This window comes from Balaenoptera acutorostrata, chromosome 1, assembly GCF_949987535.1.
Source record: "Balaenoptera acutorostrata chromosome 1, mBalAcu1.1, whole genome shotgun sequence".
NCBI lineage: Eukaryota > Metazoa > Chordata > Mammalia > Artiodactyla > Balaenopteridae > Balaenoptera > Balaenoptera acutorostrata.
This window is the reverse complement of record NC_080064.1, coordinates 48,498,773-48,517,785: the sequence shown is the minus strand read 5'-3', so window position 1 is coordinate 48,517,785 and position 19,013 is coordinate 48,498,773. Positions and strand designations below refer to the sequence as shown.

General features: G+C 42.7%; 1 protein-coding gene across 1 annotated transcript in view; it reads right to left on the bottom strand.

The window, feature by feature from the left end:
• The window catches only part of C8A (complement C8 alpha chain), a 65,142-nt gene that overhangs the window by 6,198 nt on the left and 39,931 nt on the right, over window positions 1-19,013 (bottom strand). Inside the window, exons 8-9 of the mRNA XM_057535110.1 lie at window positions 3,813-3,948; window positions 2,518-2,671 (exon numbers count right to left, since the gene is read on the bottom strand). Of these exons, the coding sequence (XP_057391093.1) occupies window positions 2,518-2,671; window positions 3,813-3,948 (290 nt within the window). The remainder of the gene's footprint in view (window positions 1-2,517; window positions 2,672-3,812; window positions 3,949-19,013) is intronic.

Genomic DNA, 19,013 nt, shown 5'->3' with positions numbered 1-19,013 from the left:
ACTGGAAGTTCAGGGAATTTGGCCCCATTGTTAGGAAATCAGTACAGAAAGGGCTGCCCCGGTTAAAGATGACTCTTAGTTCCAGAGAAGGCCAGGACCATCGGGCAACTTGCCTTTGACCTTCCAGTGGAGGTCAGAACTCAGACCCCCATCTCTCCTTTCCCTTCCCCAAATCCTCATGAAGAGGATTGGGAAGGGCCGTGAAACTTAAAGAGGGAAGAGGGATGGAGAAATGATTCTTAAAATGTTAGAGCTTGAAAAGATATTGGCAACGGTCTTGTTCCCATTTTACAAATGAGAGGAAAGATTCAGAGAAGGCAAGTAGTATGATATCAACACACTATAACATAACATATAACATATAATAATATATACCATAACAGCATCATCACATAGCAAGATTCCTATGTTCACTCAATCTAAGCACCTGCCATAAATAGGCACCGCTAAGCTCTGGAATAGGCAAATGAATAGGACTCCACTCTGAGCGCCAGGTTCCAAATAACTCCCTAACTGGCTTCCTCTCTGTGGCCATAGTCTGTCTGTCTGTCTGTCTGTCTGTCTGTCTGTCTGTCTGTCTCTCCTTCATCCTTCATACCTCTGTGAGCATTTTCCTTTCAAAGCACAGCTCTATCTGTGTCACTCCCCTGCTCTATGACCCGCCAACAGCCTCATGTTTCGAATCCAACCTTCCAGGGGGCATCATGGGTTGCGAAGAGATCATGAACGTTAGCGTCAGTCAATCTTGGCTCCAGTTGGGCTGTGCCGTTTCCCAGCTCTGAGATTTGGCCAGCTAACTCAACCTCCACAAACCTGCTTCCTCAACTGACATTTACTGAGTACTCACTTCTCTCTCCCTAACCTTGGGATGTAACATTTTATTATCCCCATATTACAGAGCAGAAAACGGGAGCTCAGAAAATGAAGTGACTCATCCAAGGTCACACATCAAAAAGGTGGCTGACCCATGAGCCAAACTATATCTTTTTCACCGCATACCCAGGCTCTCTTTCCCAAAAGACAGAATTGGGTCTTCTCCAAGTCACGAATGTCAGTCTTCCCCTTGGAAGTTTTGCTCAAGGCAAACAAAGAGCTCACCTCTTGACCATGAAAGTTTATATGTTATTCCTGATAGCAATTTTACAGTTTTGCCCAAATCACTAATAGCTTGATGATAGCAATTTTTAGACCCTATGTGAATTACAGGTGCGTGAAAATGGTCCCTTATTTATTGGAGAAGAAATGCAATCAAAGTTAATCCATCTGACCTCTTTCTTCATAGAGAAGACGGTGTTATAATAGATTTTTACGTTTAACTGTTGGTATATATTTTAAGAGAAGGAATGTATCCACACCTGGGATTTTTAACTATCTATAGAAAATGAGCAAGGTCAGGAAAAATGGGCAAGAAAACAATAATATTTTATTTAAAAGCCCAAAATATAACTCTTTTTTCTAATGAACTACCCTTGCATATGAATTGAATAGTGTGACAATACTGGTAGAACAATCCACTTCCTTTGCAGTTTGAATACAATTTTACTTCCTTTGTGGGGTTAGAGATTTAAGGCAAGCTTTCTCAACTTTGGCACTATTGACACTAGGGGCCAGATGTTTCTTTGCTGTGGGCGGCTGTCCTGTGGATTAGGGGGTGTTTAGGAGCATCCCTGGCCTCTACCCACTAGATGCCAGTAGCATCTTCTCAGTTGTGACGATCAAAAATGTCTTCAGACATTGCCAGATGTCTCCTAGGGGAGCAAAATTGACCCCGGTGGCTGGGAACCATGGCTTTAAGGAAGGTGCTAGGATAGAGGGAAGAGAGAACTGGACATTAAGTCCAAAGGTCTGGGATCCAGGTACTGCCACATATGAGCTCTGTGACCTGAAACGATTCACTTGATGACTTGAAGCCTCAGTTTCCTAATTTTTCAATGGGGAGAATCCCATCTGTGCCAGAGGTCATTGTGATGAGATCACGTAGAGCAGGGGCAGCAAACTATAGCTAGAAATCATACTCAGCCCACGGCTTGTTTCTGTATGGCCTTTGAGCTAAGAATGATTTTTACATTTTTACAAGATTACGAAAAAAAAAAATGTAGAAGAAGAAGAACTTGTATGAAAGGGACTGTATGTGGCTCACAAAGCCTAAAATATTTACTCTCTGGTCCTTTACAGAAAAAGTTTACCAACCTCCAACTTAACAGATGTGATTTTTAAAGTCTTTTACGTATGTGAGTTGTTATTTCTATAAGGTGGCTTAATCCTGAAGAAATTCTGGGGCTACGAGTGTAAAACTAGGCCCTCACCAGATAGTAAGCTTGTGATCCCAGCTCTCCTGTGGCCTGAGTCTAGAGTCACATATCCCTGTAGTCAGACGGGGAAGGCCACCAGTTCAGCGTGCCGTTACATTTAATCTTGTTCTCTGATGGGCTTATAATAAGAAATATGAAATGATCTGGTCTGCTTCACTTTCATTCCTCGTGAACGTAGAGTTTCTTCAACTGCGAAAAGACTTACCTCAAAATCAATAACAGCAGGATTATACTTTAATGACCTCCCCCAGGAACGGTACGTAACGATGCTCCTGTCTTGTGTCAAGCCACCTCCCCCGCCAGAGCTGCCACCTTGCACCAGAGAAATGATGTCTTCCACACCCACTGTCTTCTTGTCACTGACTGCCATCGAGAGAATAACCACATTAGCTCATTTCCTAAAATGCCAAGCTCTGCTAATGAGATTTGGAACAGAGTTTAAGTGCTCTCCTTAGAGCTGTCTCCCGTTCTTCTACCTTGCTCGGTTAACTAGCAGGGCAAGGCAGAAAAGAAGCACCAAGACTTGGAAATAGACCCATCCTTTGGATTAGAGCAGACACTGGGAAGACAGCCCAACCCAACATGGAGGAGGGAGAAGATGGGAAAATGGATGATGATTCATTCATTCATTTATTCAAATATTTATGTCAAATGTTTACTTGGTGCCTGCTATATGCCAGATAAGTTCAATCAAATATTGTAAGTGCTATGACAGATTTCTCTCTCAGTAGGGGTGCAGAGAAAGATGTGGTCAGATCTATAGTAGCAGTGGGGAGGTGGTCAGGAAAAAACGTGAGTTATCTAGAAGAATGGATAAATCTTGGCAGGTAAGTGGAAGGAGGAGGGAAGGGCATCAGAGAGAAGTATTTGACCTAAGGCCCTGAGACATGAGTAGCCCAATGCAATGTGAGTAACTTGAACCTCATGTACTGATCCACTGTATTATAAACTATTTCATCATCCCTGCATCCTCTGTGTCTCCCACCTGGAAAAAATTACTCAATACAGGTTGAATGAATGAATGAATACATGAACACTCGTAGTGACCTGTGCGGGAGATGTTACAAAATATTCTTGTACAGTCTTTCTCTAATAATTATTCTTTGAGATTGGACTTGGTAACCACATTTTTCTCTCTCAGCAAACTTGTTTCCTCCCTCTGGACTGTACCTCATGGGACTTTATCTCAACAGTCGGCTTTCCAGGTTCCATCTGCACATTCCTTTCATCCCAGCTCTTACTTAGATCTTTGTCTAGTGCTTGAAATCTAGGAGGGTGCACCATACGAAGTCAAGTATTTCTAAGGTGATCTCAGCCCATGCAGAATTCAAACTAAGGCCACTACAGGTCATTGGTTTGGGGTGTTCAGCAGATATGCAGTACGACCATTGACTGAAATGGAATCAGTTGGGGGGGGGGGCGGGGAATAGTGTACATGCCCTGATTTTGTGTCCAAGGGAAAATCTGGCTTCTCTTTTTGGGAAGCCCATTACTAAATACTTGCCCATTTTGCCACCTCCAAATTTTTTACAAGCTTCTCCTGATAAACGTCCTCCAATTTGTGTTGTGTCTGTATAGTCATAGTCGATGCCAAAAGAGCTTCCAAAGCATGTCTTGATATCATTGCTGGTAACACCTGCAACAGGGAGTAGAGAAACATAGAATGCTGAGACGCTGAAAGACCGTAAATACGGTACAACCAGCTCATGGTAGTAGCTCACAGCTCACTAGCTCACAGTAGTAAAAGCTAGCTTCTGTTTTGCAGTCTAAGAGATCTGGGTTGAAATCCCAGTTCTTTAACCCAGTTTCAGTGTTCTCTTCTCTCTGGTTCCAGTGCAAATATTCTTGAAACGAGAAGGAATATGTATTGCACACACTAGTTGGTCAAAAGTGCTTGTTCCCTATCCTTTGCACGTTCTCCACGGAGCCTCCTTGAGACAGTGATTCTCTCTCATCCATCTCCATATACCCCTGTGCCTAGCACAGTGCCTGGCCCAAGATTGGCACCAATTTTGCATTTGTTGCCCTTTCCTCTCTCCTTTTTCACCATCTTTCTAAAGTCTACTCAAGCTCCAATTCAAATATCATTTCTTCCATGAAGCATTTTTGGATCAGAACACTTCCCTCTTTCTTCAGAGCTACCCATGTGCTTTGTTTAGGTCTGAATGATCATATGTGTCCCAATTCTTTTTGCCGAGGTCCTCTTTGCACCCCAGAGAGGCCAGAGTGCTGTCAGAAGATGGATAGATCTCCCTGGGGAGGCTGCTTGACTTCTGGCCCCATGAGAACTGTGAGGCCCACATTAGTTGTCTCTGTCTCTATCTGAGGAGTTGCTGAGGAATCTGCATTTTGCAGATGAGGAACATAATTCTCAAAGGAATAACATCATTTTTTCCCCGATCCCACAGCCTGTAGGTGAACAGAGCTAGGTTTCCAACCCTTGGTCAGCTGGCAAGATAAGGGTAGCAAAGCAGACTGGAGCAAGATATTGACCATTGCTGCAGAGTTCAGCTCCCTCTGTAGCTAAAGTCTTCTGAAGGTTGTGAACTGGAGTTTGCATTGGCAACATGTCATTACTTTTCACTGCAACTATACAATAATTATGACCAGTCAGTGTCTTATTCTGGCAACCACAAAGGAAAAATAATTTAGGTTGTAATTCAGTTAAGCTAAGGATTAGATTCAATATTTTTAAGGGAGTATCAGGCAGCAAGTTTACCTGCTGGCCTTCGCATGAAACTGCAGACTCTATGGGGTCAAGGACTGGCATCTTATTCACCACTCTCTTGTCGGCCTAGCAGCACGATGTCTGCCGTGGGGGCGGAGCTCAGTGAGTATTCTCAGAATAAATGATTGATGAATGAAAAAAATCAGTGAATAAATGAATGCCAAGAGTCCTTTGGTAAGGGCTTCTAATGGAAAGAATCTTACAAGTCAGGAATCCTGAATTTAAATCCCAGCCACTCAGATGAATGGATAAAGAAATTATTATAGATATAATTATATATACATATATATAATTTTTATATGTAATTTTAATGTATATTATTATATATAATATATACATAAAATAGATAATAATTATATATAATAAATATATAATTATTATATATAAAATTGTGTGTATATATGTATATACTCTCTATAGATCCCACATATATACCCTATATATATTCCACATATATACCCTATATATATATATCACATATATATATCCCATTTATATATAAAATAATTATTCAGCCTTAAAACATAAAGAGATCATGCCATTTGTGACAACATGGGTGAAACTTGAAGACATTATGCTAAGTGAAATAAGCCATACACAAAAAGGAAAAAAAAACTGCCTGATCTTACTTATACGTGAACTCTACAAAAGTCAAATATATAGAAACAGAGAGGAGAACGGTGGTTGCCTGGGGTGAGGAGGTGGGGGAAAAGGGGAGATGCTGCACGAACTTGTAGTCATGTAGGAGGAATAAGCCTAGAGATCTAATGTACAGCCTGATGTCTACAGCTGATATCAATAATATTGTATTGAATACTGGAAATTTGCAAAGGGAGTAGATTGCAGGTGCTCTCGTCATACACACGTAACTATGTGAGGAGAAGATATGTTAATTAGCTTGACTGTAATAATCATTTCACTTTATATGTATCAAATCATCATGCTATATACCTTAAATATATACACATTTTATTTTTCTTAAAAAGTAAAACAAAACGCGTCCCGGTCCCTGACACCCTGTATGAGCTTAGAAAAGGCCCATGATCTCACTGGGCCTCCGTTTCCCGTTTATGGAGAGAAAGGGTTGGACTTGCTCATCCTGAGACCCCTTTTGGCTGCAGCCCTCTGTGCCTCTGAACACAGCAGTTTCTGAATAACTCCGAGCTGAGAGTGCCTGGGAGAATTGATGCTTTAAGCACCAGCACTCAGCGCCAAGCACAGTTTCTTCTGCCATTTCCGTTCAAGTACTTTTAATTTTTAATGTACTACTAATTGAGGAAGATTTAGCATATTTAATTGTTTTGATTAAAAAATGCTTCAACAGTGATAAACAAAAGTGGATGAAAGGAATTCACAGGCAGAAGCCAGAGTGATTACGTAGGTGAGTGGTGTAGTGCTGCCCAATTAAAGTGACGGGGCGGGCCGATTAGTGGGGGCTGGAGAATGCCTGTGGAGTGACTATGCTCATGAAGGGTCTGCAGACAGCCTGCCACGCGCTACTTGGAGAAGAGAATTCCAGCTTGATTTCAGCAGCACGGCTTGACTGCAAAGAATCGCCTCCCGTGGACCCTGAAGGAGGGTACCAGCCAGCAAGGGGAGGTCTGTGACTTAAGAATCATACGACATGAGGGCTAAATTATCCTTAGTCACCTACCCCATACTTCTCATGTTTAGTTGTGATGCCCTTGGTTCATAAAGATTAATTATCTTGTCCAAAACCACATAGCTAAAAAGAACACTGGAGCTGAGATTCAAACTCATCTTTCTTGCTTAGAAGAATTAGCTAATTCTATTTATTGCATCAGACTAAATTCTGCTGAAAAATTTAGTAAGCATCTGCTATGTACCATCCCAGGCATACTGTGTGTCGGACAACGTAGACACTGTGAGAATAAAACTAGTATGAATATGATGCAAATCTAAATTACAAGGTTCTGGCCTTGAGAAGCTAGCAGGCGTGGGGCGATATAGTAAACGCAGACGGATTTGGATCCCAAGATCCAAATTTCGTGGAAGACAATTTTTCCACGGATGGGGTGGGGGGATGGTTTTAGGATGATTCAAGCGCATTACCTTTATTGTGCACTTTAGTTCTATCATTATTACATTGTACTATATAATGAAATAATTAACACAACTCACCATAATGCTGACAGGAGGCAGAGCTCAGGCAGTAATGCTAGCGATGGGGAGCAGCTGTAAATACAGATGAAACTTCACTCCCTCGCCCACCGCTCACCTCCTGCTGTGCGGCCTGGTTCCTAACAGGCCATGGACCGGTACCAGGCCATGGCCCGGGAGTTGGGGATCCCTGAACTACAGGACCAGGTGGTGCTCTGCCAGGGCTCCACCCCATCCCATCAGCTCCTTAGATGTCAGCTTTGGACCAGATCAAACTGGCGTTTGTTTTAGACTTCCGTGCTCAGTAAACAGGAGTTGATGTTTGCCGAACCTGGCTACATATTGAGATCATCTGGAGGGCTTATTAAAAACACAGGTTCCTGAGCCCCACCTCTATCAATTCTGATTCTGTATTTCTGAGTAATCAGCAACCTGTATTTTAAATAAGTATCCCAGATGAAGCCTATGCAGTGCATCTGGGATGAGATACTGAGTACCACGGTCCTACAGAGAACCTCTGGTGGCCTGTCACAAAGCCGGCCTCCATACTATCCTAGTCAATGCCTTTGTCAATGCCTTGGATATGGACTTAGCAGCCACGCTCACCGTATCTACCCAGAGGAAGAAAAAGAATCAGGGTCCAAAAAGCCCTCAAAGGGCTGATGGACAGACAGACCAAGCATAGCAAGATGAGACTCAGTTGGAAAAGTTGTGACATCCTGTCGTGGGGATAAAATACCAAGTGCATGAGCACAGTAAGGAAGAGAGCCAGCTTAGCAGGAGAACAAGAGAAAAGGCCCAAGAGTTTTAGATCACTTTCAGCTCAGTAGGGCAATGAAGCCAGGTGAAAATTATACTCAATAAAGTAAAGGCGGGGATAATCTCATTCCCTCTGCGCAGGTTAGAGAAACCCGGAACCTGGTGCCAAGTTCTGGGAGCCACACTTTTCAAAGGAAATAAGAAAACAGAACATTCGTTGGACATCATCCAGCCTTTGAAAAGAAGGAAATCCTGCCACATGCAACAACGTGGATGAACCTGGCAGACATTATGCTAAGTGAAAGAAGCCAGTCACAGAAGGACAAATACTGCATGATCCCACTTAATATGAGGTATGTAAAGTAGTCAAACTCATGGAAGCAGAGCATAGAATTGTGGTTGCCGGGGGTTGGGAGAGGATGAGGAATTGCTAATCAATGGGCATCAAATCTCAACTACGCAAGATGAGTAAGTTCTGGAGATCTGCCAGAATATTGTCCCTGTAGTGAAGTTGTACCCTTAACATGTGTTACAAGATTAGATCTCATGTTAAGTGTTTTTACCACAATAAGATTTAATAAAAGATGAACATGGGGAATGATTGAATGAGAATGAGCATGAGGGTGAAGAAATTTAAAGCCAAATCCTTTTGGGAATGTTTGAGGGGATGCAAGATGTTTACCTGAACAAAAAAGGAGAGGTTTCTCTTTAAGAGAGGTCAGTAGAATTAGATTCAGCTCTCCAGAGGGTTGTCTTGAGGAAGAAGAATTAGGCTTGTTTGTGTGGTCACAAGGGCAAGAACTAGGACCAAAAGGGCAGATGCTACAGGGAGATAGATTTAGGCTCAACCTAAGGTAAATCACCGCAACACTCAGAGGCCAAGGAGATAGGAGTTGTTTCATGAGGCAGTGAGCTCCCCATATCTGGAGGGTCCCAAGCAGAAGCTAGCTGTTTGCCTGTGAGTAGAAGCGTTTGCAGAATTGACGAGATGTCTTTTAAGAGCTCCTCTAAAGCCAAGATTCTGAAACTTTAAGAAACACACCAGAACACCTGAGGAGCATTTGAGATAACTTGGGTACGTCCTTAATGATTTCTTATTGTGTTCCAGGTATCTGGGAAGTAAAGAGGGCTAAAGAGAGCGTTTGCTGTCAGTGAGCCTACAGCCCAGTGTGGAGACATGGACAGGTAAGCTGATAGTTCTTGTACTGTGTCATGAGGACTTTGAGGGAAGGCAGCAAGCTCGGGGCAGTCTTCCTTAGGGGGTCAGAGGAAGGATACCAGAGGCAAGTGTGAAAGGATGAGTAGGGATTAGCCAGACAAAGTGGAGAACATTGAGAGCAAAGGGAGGCCATGTGAAGGCCTTGTGTCCCCAGCAGCAAGAGTCTGCTCAGAAAGGCCAACATGGTCTGAACTCCAGAGTGGAAAGGAAGGAGATGCAAATCAGCCAAGGAAGTACTGGGAGACCCTTGGGGTCCTTCCCACTCTAGTCTGGTCCCCAGAGGAGCTGCTGTGCCCGCCTGGCAGGCCAGGAGCCCGGGGGACACGTCTCTGGCCACCATGTCTACTGCTTGTTTCACACCCGGTCTGGGCTGTGGTGCAGGTGTGAGAGCTGTCTTCACACCTCTGTGGAGATACTGCATCCACGTGGCTCTGAGGCAGAGCCAGGCAGCCTTATTTCTGAGGTGCCAGAATCAGCAAGTCTCTGTCATTCCTCAGATGACAAGCATCAGGTGGAAAACAGCAGGTGTAATGCATTATTTATCTGTGTGCAACAAACAGATGCTGTTCACGTTGCTGTGATCTGTGTGCTATGTTGCTCTGCTATGTTGGTTGCCCTCAAAGACAACCTCAGAAGGGAAAGGAAGAATCATATAGCCTATTTCATGCCATAACATTGGAAAAGATGATTGTTTAATCTGTGACTGGATGAGCTGGGAAGTGTTGGCTAACTTCCCTGCCCCCTAGGTGCTTCTGTGTATCCATTAAAACGCATGCTTCTCCAGCTAGAGGGGTGGGATAGGGAGGGTAGGAGGGAGACTCAAGAGGGAGGGGATATGGGGATATATGTATACATATAGCTGATTCACTTTGTTATACAGCAGAAACTAACACAGCACTGTAAAGCAATTATACTCCAATAAAAATGTTAAAAAAATGCATGTTTTTTCCCAACCACCTGAGAATAATAGTACAAGTACCTCTGTGCCTTTGCATGTGCTGTTCCCTCTGACTAGAAATTTCCCTTACCTCCTTCACTGAGTTTCTCCCACTCAGCTCTAGAAAACATTCCCTCATTCATAAGGGCCCTATATCTATGTCCCTGCAGTATCCCTGTGTGTCCTTCATGGTATCAGCATGCTTCCCTATAGCATAGTATTTAGCACACTATAGTAATTGTCAATTTCTTGGTCTGTTCTTCCAATTATCCTGCAAACTTATAAAGTCATCTCTTGGGTTTGCAAGGCTCAGCATGTAACAAGCCCCCAGAAGTGCTCAGGGATGGGCTGATTCCAGCCCATCTAGACAATACCTCTAAAATGTTTTGAGGGTCACAGGTCTTCTTTTGGTTGACAATATAAATCATATCTTTGTAATATCTCATGCTTGATTAAGAGTTGATATTTTATAAAGCTCTTTCATCTGCATTATCTCATTGGAGGCTCAGCATGGGGCTGGGAGGATTTACTCCTTTTGCAGGCAATCTGAGGTTGGAGAAGGCAGGAACTGTGGTGGTTAAGTGTGTGAACTCTGGAGCCAGAGTTCTACCCTTCACTGGGAGTGTGGCTTTGGATGAGTGACTGAACCTCTTTGTGCCTCATGTTCCCCATTTGAAAATGGAGATGAAAATGGTTTCTATACATGAGTCTCTAAAACTGGTGTCTGGTACAATTAAGTGTTCAACAAATCTTATTAGTTGTTGCTATGATTGTTAGGTAACTTGCCCAAAGTTCCATGACTAACAAGCCCAAGAATCAGGGCTTGATGCAAGGTGTGCCGTATCCAAACTCGGGGCCCGCTCCATCCATCTCATCAAGCCAGTCTTACTCTGCAGGAAACCGTTCATCATGGGCCATGAGTAGCAGTGGCCTCCCCAAACCCCTCATTCCACAAAGCAGCTCAGAAAGAGGAATCCATGCTCCCAATGGGCAATGCTGGGGCTGCAATCCCAGGTCTCCCTCCCCCTGATAAAGGGCTACCTTCAGGGACTCTGACCCGCTAGATGATTTTGGTCATGATGGGAGGCAGTAGTATAGCTGAGGGCCAGGCTCTGAAATGGAAACTGCCTGAGGTGGAAATTTCCATGCTCACTTACTGTCTGAACCTCCCTGTATCACAGTTATCTCATCTATAACATGGGGATTTTAACACTGTCTACCTCCTAGGGTTGCTCTGAGGGTTAAATGAGTTAATCCATGCCATGTACAGTGTTTAGGATAGTCCCTGGCTTGAAACTAGCAATAATGGTCAAGTATTACTATTATTACTGCTGCCAGAAATGCCACAGCATACCTAGACTGGGCTGTTGGTTCCTGATTCTGAACTGGAAAAATCGGAGAATACGGGAGGCTGCGGAGTTTGTGAACACCAATTTTCTTAATCAACTTCTCTGCAGGATAAACTGTACTATTAACTGAGAGGGAGTGAATGAAGAAGATGGAGGGAACATCCACATTATGTGCTGGGCAAAGATTTTCCAGGCGTTATTTAATATTCACACATCATTCCACAGCAAGTACAATTATTCCCATTTTAGAGATGAGCAAATCAAGGCTTAGATAGTTTCAGTCACTTGCCCAAAACGATACAATAAGTAAATAGTAGAACGGGATTGAACCAAGGTCTGTGTCCAAAGCCCATTTTCTCCTTGCCACATTATATCACTTAGGGAGAGGGAGCTAAGGGTGGCCCTGGGAGTAATTTTGACATTATCACACCTTTTTCTCCTTTCAGGCTGAGGCTGTTTTCAGTGATAGAGGTGGAAAGTCAAAATCAGGACAAATTCAGGAGGATGGTGCTGAGAATCTCAGTTCCATGTGTATGCAAGTTACTTAAGGGGGGGTGGGGACAGAGCCAAGACACCAGGAGTCTGTCAGTCAGTCAATACCATCCATCACCGTGAAGCCTGGTTGTCATGGTAACTGGGGATAAAGCCTGGAGCTTGTTAGAATCTAGTGCCTGTCTGTTCAGGATGATTGGTTGGTTAGCAGACACAGCAAAAGACCTTTTGGGCCGGCCCAGACTACTTAGCCATGAATATAAGACCCTTCACAATCAGGTTCCTGCCCACCTCACCATCCTCACTGTTCAGTCCAGCTGAGACTCTTTAGAAATCCACCCCTGATTCTTCAGAGTGTAAGAGAAGCTCCAGAGGATGCCCAGCACCTATGGGTTTAGATTCTGAACCAGCCCTGCTAGAAAGACACTGAGCCTCTACTGTGAGTCACCCTCAGCCTGTGGACAAAACTCCAGAAACACATCATTCACAAGATGCACTATGGCAACAGGCAGTTGTAATAGTGTGATATACATAGAGCTATGTCCTGGGTACACTGAAGTATTGGGTCGGCCAAAAAGTACGTTCGAGTTTTTCCCCAAGATGTTATGGAAAAACCCGAACGAAATTTTTGGGCGACCCAATACCTAAGACAGGTTCCCAACCTGGAACTGGGGAGACAGAGAGACTGTCTGGAAAACCCTATCTAAGCAGAGACCAAAGATGAATAAGCATTAGCCAGGTGAAGAAGAGAGGGGGAGGAGAGGGGGGAAGAGTTCTAGGTAGAAGGAACAGCAGCAAGAAGAAAGTGAGTATGATTAAGTCAAGGGACCAGCATTTAGCTCCGTACAGTCTAGCCCCGCAGTGAGCAGTGGGCTGGAGGGTAGAGCAGGACCAGCGCATGCTCCCTTGAATGCTGCGCATTTGTCCGGTGGCAGGGACCCTCCTGTCTCAATGTTCACCTTTGCATGGCTCCAGCAGCTTGCCCTTCTGCAGCTTGTCGTCCTCTCTGTGGCTCCCTGGAGGCCAACACTGACTCCATTTCCAGGTTACTGATATCAGCACTCGTCCTGCCATAACCCAACCACTGGATTGTTCTCATGTGTGCACCGGCCTCAGGGGCAAGCCCTCTACAAAGAGTCTGGCCTTTGGGTGAATCGCTCATCTCCTACTACTCACCCTCACCACTTGCTGCTTCAGCCACTCCCATGCAACTCTCTCCTCTTAGAAAGCTCCAGCTGCGTTCTCCACCAGGCAAGCTCCTACTCCTACTAACTTCAGAAGATCAGGTGTGAATGTCTCTGGAGTCTAGAAAATGGGAGGGGAAGAAAGGGTGGGTTGCTCCCTCCTTTGTGCTTCTACTGTATTTATTTCTAGTCAAGCATTTATCGCATTGTATTATTCTTAGCCCCCAACTGACTGCACATTGCTCCAGGGTGGGGATCTGTGTGTTTCATTCCTGTGTCCCTGGAAATCATGGGTTCTCTCTGAGTATTTACTAGATGAGTGGATGGATGGGTGGAGATTAGATTATGAGAAGGGTTTTCCTTGGAGATTGTTTCCTGCCTGCTACTTTGGGTAAGAAGGGAAAATGCTCTGCTTAGAACCTTCCTGAAAGGGAATTATAAGCAAACAACATCAATAATATATAAATGTGATGGAATGTATGAAAAATTTGAGGGACTTAATTTATACACCCATCTCATCCCAATTACTCTCCATTCACAGCTTAATCATCTGGGCTGCCTTTGTCTCATTCTACTAAAGGAATAGAAAACACATAGCTCAGGGGCCCTTAGTCCCTGCTCAGACCCTTTAGGAATCCACCCCTGACTCTCCAGAGTGTAAGGAAAGCTCCAGAGGATGCCCAGGATTGATGGGCTTGGATTCTGAATTACCCCAGCCAGAAAGATACTGAGGCTCTACCATGGGTCAGCCTCTGCCTCGGATAGACATCGCTAATTGATCACAGTACTTTCTGCCTGAGCCCACATCTGGTGTCACAATCCTCAACTCAGTGGTCCCGGTAGCATTTGCTATTAAAACCACCTGCCATTGGTGGCTTAGATACATTTTCTGGCCTATAGGTCTTTAAGTTTCGCTTTATTGAGTGCCATGGGTGCCAGCACACCATGCTTGTTCTTGGCTCTGTGAATGTACCTAAGCTTCAGAACAGACCATCACAAGCTGGTCAGTTTAACCTTTAACAGTTCTCTGTGACAATTCCCAGTCAAGGGTCAAGCTGACCCAATATTGCCCTTAGGAGTGAATATTGAGTATAATACTCTGTTAGGTATTTTTAAGACCTGATTTAACCACTTTCAAAGCTATCACAAGCAGTTTAATAATTTCTTAAAATAGAAAATAAGTGATATAAATATCCAGAGGTACCACAAGAAGCACTGAACTGGGAATTAGAAATCCTCATTTCAAACCTTACTCTGCTTCTAACCAGTGGTGTCACCTTGGATGTGTCATTTATCTTTCGGTGCCTGGTTTTTCATCATTTGTAAAATAGGTACAACCATAAAACACAGCTCAAAGCATTGCCAGGAAGCTTAAATGGAATGAGATGCATGTAAGAACTCAGTATGCTGCCTGCCACAGAGTTAGAACTCAGTGAATGCTTGTTTTTTTCATCTTCATTTAGATAAGCTGTTTCATTACATGAGACTTCACACACCTATCTTGGCAGTTATTACTCACATCTGCCTCTACCTTTCCCCCTTGACCACCTTCCTGTGATGGTTAATTTTATGTGTCAATTTGACTGGGCCAGGGTGTCCAGATACTTGGTCAACATTATTCTGGGTGTTCCTGTGAGGGTGTTTTTGGATGAGATTAACATTTAAATCAGTAACCTGAGCAAAGCAGATTGCCCTCCCTAAAGTGGGTGGATTTCATTCAACCAGTAGAAGTTCTGAATAGACAAAAATCTTACCCTCCCCCGAGTAAGAGAGGATTCTTCCTGCCTGACTGCCTTGAGCTGGAAAATTGGCTTTTTTCTTGCCTTCGTACTCAAACTAAAACATCAGCTCTTTCTGGGTCTCAAGCCTGCCAACCTTCAGACCGGGACTGCACCCTCAGCTCCCCTGATTCTCAGGCCTTTGAAATCAGACTGGAACTAAACCATTAACTCCCCTGGGTCCACAGCTTGCCAAATGCAGATCTTGGGACTTGTCAGGCTCCATAGTTATGTGAGCCAATTTTTTATAAGAAATCTCTTTACATATATATGTAAAGTATATGGAGAACCCCAACTAATATACTTCCTAATGCCTTCATTATGGCTATTGATGATTTTCCCTTTATTTAAAGTGATTAGATACATGTCCACAGTCAGTGGAGCACACTGTGTTAAGACAGTGTGTCTAATGCTTTTTTGACTGCCCCAAAAATAAGCAATACATTTTAGATCATGATCCAGCCCACTTACATCCAGCTAAAATAAGTTCCAATACTTAACCATACTTTGTGTGATGCTCTCTGATGATTTCCCTCTTATTGTATTCTATTTCATTTTGTTAAATGCTGGTCATGACCCACTAAATTTCTCTTACAATCTGCTAATGGGCTGTGGAGTGCAGTTTGAAAAATCCTAGGTAAAACATCTCTGAGGCATTACAACATGTTGGTTAACATCACAGGTTCTCACGTTGACTTCTGGCTCCACCCATAATAACAAGATGACCTTGACCTTGCACAAGTTATTTAACATTGCTGAGTTTCAGTTCTTCATTTGTAAATTGGGGATTATAGTATTCTCTTCCTCGGTCTTTCCTGAGGATTAAATGAGATAGTGCATTTAAAGTGCCTAACTCAGTGTCTGCCACATAATGAAATGTTCATTAACTGTTGACCATCTTACCAGTGCTGCTAGAGTCTAAGCCCCTGGAATATAGTATCAGAATGAATGACAGAAGTGTGGGGAAATGGTGCGGGACAATACACAAACTCTACATCACAAGACCTTAGTTCAAAACTAACTGAATCATGTTGAACCATTTACTTTGGGTCTTTGGACCTCAGCTTTCTCTCTATAAAACTGGGAAAAATAATAATACAATTCCTCATAAGCTATTATGAAGATCATCTTCAATATCCGATGTGAATGATTATATTTTACCAACCTTAGGAGTTTTTATATGTAAATATATTTTATTAGAACCAGTTAATTCTAAGTACAGTGAATAAAATGATAATTTGTTAATTCATTTTAGGTAGTAGTCAATTTGGTTGTCCTTTAATAAATCATCCCTGACTATAATCAGATGATTATAACAGAGAAACCCCATTACCTTCTATATGAGATAAGAGGACCCATGTTGGTATCTAGACAGTGCTTACCATGTTATGTGTGCTTAATAAATGTTGAATGAAAAACTGAAGGAATGAATAAATAGAGAAAAGGAAGATGGAGGAAGAGAATGTAGAAGTATAATTGACGTCAGCTTTAGTGAGATTTTAGTCATGTTCCTGTGACTTTTTCTACCCAGTGTGTTAGGTGGTAGACCAGTTGGCCAAGGACCCCAGGTAGAGGGCAATGATCAATAACTGGCTGAATGTACTGCACTCTCAGTAGAAGGATCTTTTCCAGGGTCACTGTTATCTGGCACCCATCAAGGGGAGGCATAATGGAATGCAGGCACTGATTTAGGCAGAGTTGTTACCACCTTGAAAGATAGTGATGAGAATTCAAATTGACCTTGATGAATGGGAGGAGCAGTCCCTCCAAAACTGGATGAAGCTCTAGAGAAAGAAATGAATGACCTTGATTTTAAAAATGGGCAGGTGGGGGAGGAGGCATGATTGATGAGTCTCCAAGTCTACAGCAGAAATATTGCCCACTGCAGGCTGGACATAATGATAATGATTTCCCTTCCATTTGAACAGTGTTTCAGAGTTGACCAATTGCAGAACCCTATGAGATATGTTGTCTTATTGTCCCCACTTTACAGATGAGAGGACAGTTAACATTATAGAGTTAATAACTGGAAAGCAGGGAATAATAAATATGGTAATAGTAACATCAACATAGTGCAGCAATAATAGGTACCATTTTTAAACTCTTACTATATGCCAGGCACTGGGCCACCTGATCACACAGATTGTTTCATTTCATATTCATAACAATCCTATGAAGTATTACTGTCATTGTCTCATTTAGGGAAACAGGAAATGGAGGCATGAAGAGGTTAATTTGCCTGAGGGTCACATGGTTGATAAGTGATGGAGATGAGATTTGAACCCAAGGAATCTAAATTAGAACATTTTTCAGCAATTGATGCTTATCGAGTACTCATTAGAGCCTGAGCATTACACTAAATATTTTCTGTGGATAAGTTCACTTATTCCTCACAATTACTCTATAAGTTAAATGCCATTAATACCTCCAGCTTAACAGGTGAGAAAATTGAGACTTAAAATGATTAAATAATCTGCTGGTAATCACACAGCTAATAAGTGACAGAACCCATATTTTCAAACACTAAGCCATCCTAATATCCTGCATTAAAGGGAAAACTATCTACTTAAACACTTATCATGCAAGATGTACTTGGAATTATTCTCAAACCCTTATTATCATTCCTATTTGGGTCTTGAAAAAACTAAGGTTCAGAGAAATTAAGTACCCTGATCAAGGTCATGCAACTGCCAAATGGTAGAACCAAGATCCCCACCTAGATGTGTCTGACTCCAAAATCTGGATTCCTTGCTACCATCTGCCGGCATATTTTTTCATTCCACAGACCTTGATCAAATGATATTTGCTACTTACAATCCCACCTAAAACTGTAAACCATAATAGTAACTACCGTTTAGACCGTGTTTTATTTATCACATGCTTTTTAGAGTTAGTTCTCATAAGAGCCTTTTGCAATAGTTTATTATCCATACATTAGTTATGGGAAAACTGAGACTCAGAGATGCAAAGTTTTAGCTTTTAAATGGCAGGACCTACATGAAAAGCAAAGACATCTTTGTAAAAAGAACTCTTTTTACTACCACATTGCCTAATGGCTTTTATGGGGCCATGAAATGCTACTGGCTTCTCACCAGCAGAGCATCAATAGAAGTCATGTTTTGTAAGGTCTTTGCAGAGCCCTTTCAATATGGCCCCAAACTATAGAATCATGAACTTTTAAAGCCTTGAGGGCTATTAGTTTACTTTCTATTCCATGCATGGTTTCCATTACAGCATCCCCGATGGAGGTATCTTATCAGATTTACTTAGATTCCTTAACTGATAAGAAACTCTATTTCATGTTGCATTTTGAGAGACAAAGGGCACAGAAGCTGAGCCAAATATGTCAGGACCTATCTACATGAGCCAAAAAAGGGGGTCTAGTTCATTGTCTAGTAGAAGAGACAAATACAGACAATTACCATTAGTATAGTGTATGAATTAATATTATATATATATAAAATATATATATTAAAAAAAAATATATATATATATATTCTGGATTCTTCTCTTACCTCCAGAATCCCTGCCGTATTTCCAAATGCCTGGAGGCATCTCTCCCAGGAAGCTGGCCCTCCCAGGCAAACTCATCATGTTCTTCTTGCCCTAACGTGTGTGTGTGTGTGTGTGTGTGTGTGTGTGTGTGTTAGAAATATAATGTAGAAGGAAAATAATGTAATGTAATGTAAATATAATGTAATGTAATGTAATGTAGAAGGAGTACACCTCACAATTCACACCCAGGCCATCTGCAAATTATCTAAACTCTGCTTTCAAAGTATGTCCCTAATCGATCATATTCTTTCATCTCCATTCTTTATTCCCTACCTGGATGTCGACAAGAGTCTTCTAACTGTGCTCCCTGAGTCCACTCTCACCCCATCTAATCCGTGCTCTGTACAGTAGTGGAACGACCTGCTGACACAGAGATTAGACCATGGCACTGCCCTGCTGATAACCCTGCAGTGGTTTCCCATTTCACTGCAGACACGGTCCATACTTCTTACCATGACCAGCAAGACGCTCTGCAGCTGCTTCCAACCTCAGCTCCCTCCATCCTCCCCTCACCCGCAGCCTTTAGCCACACGTTGCTTATTTCAGTTCTCAAACATGGCAGGCTGTCCATTCTGCCCA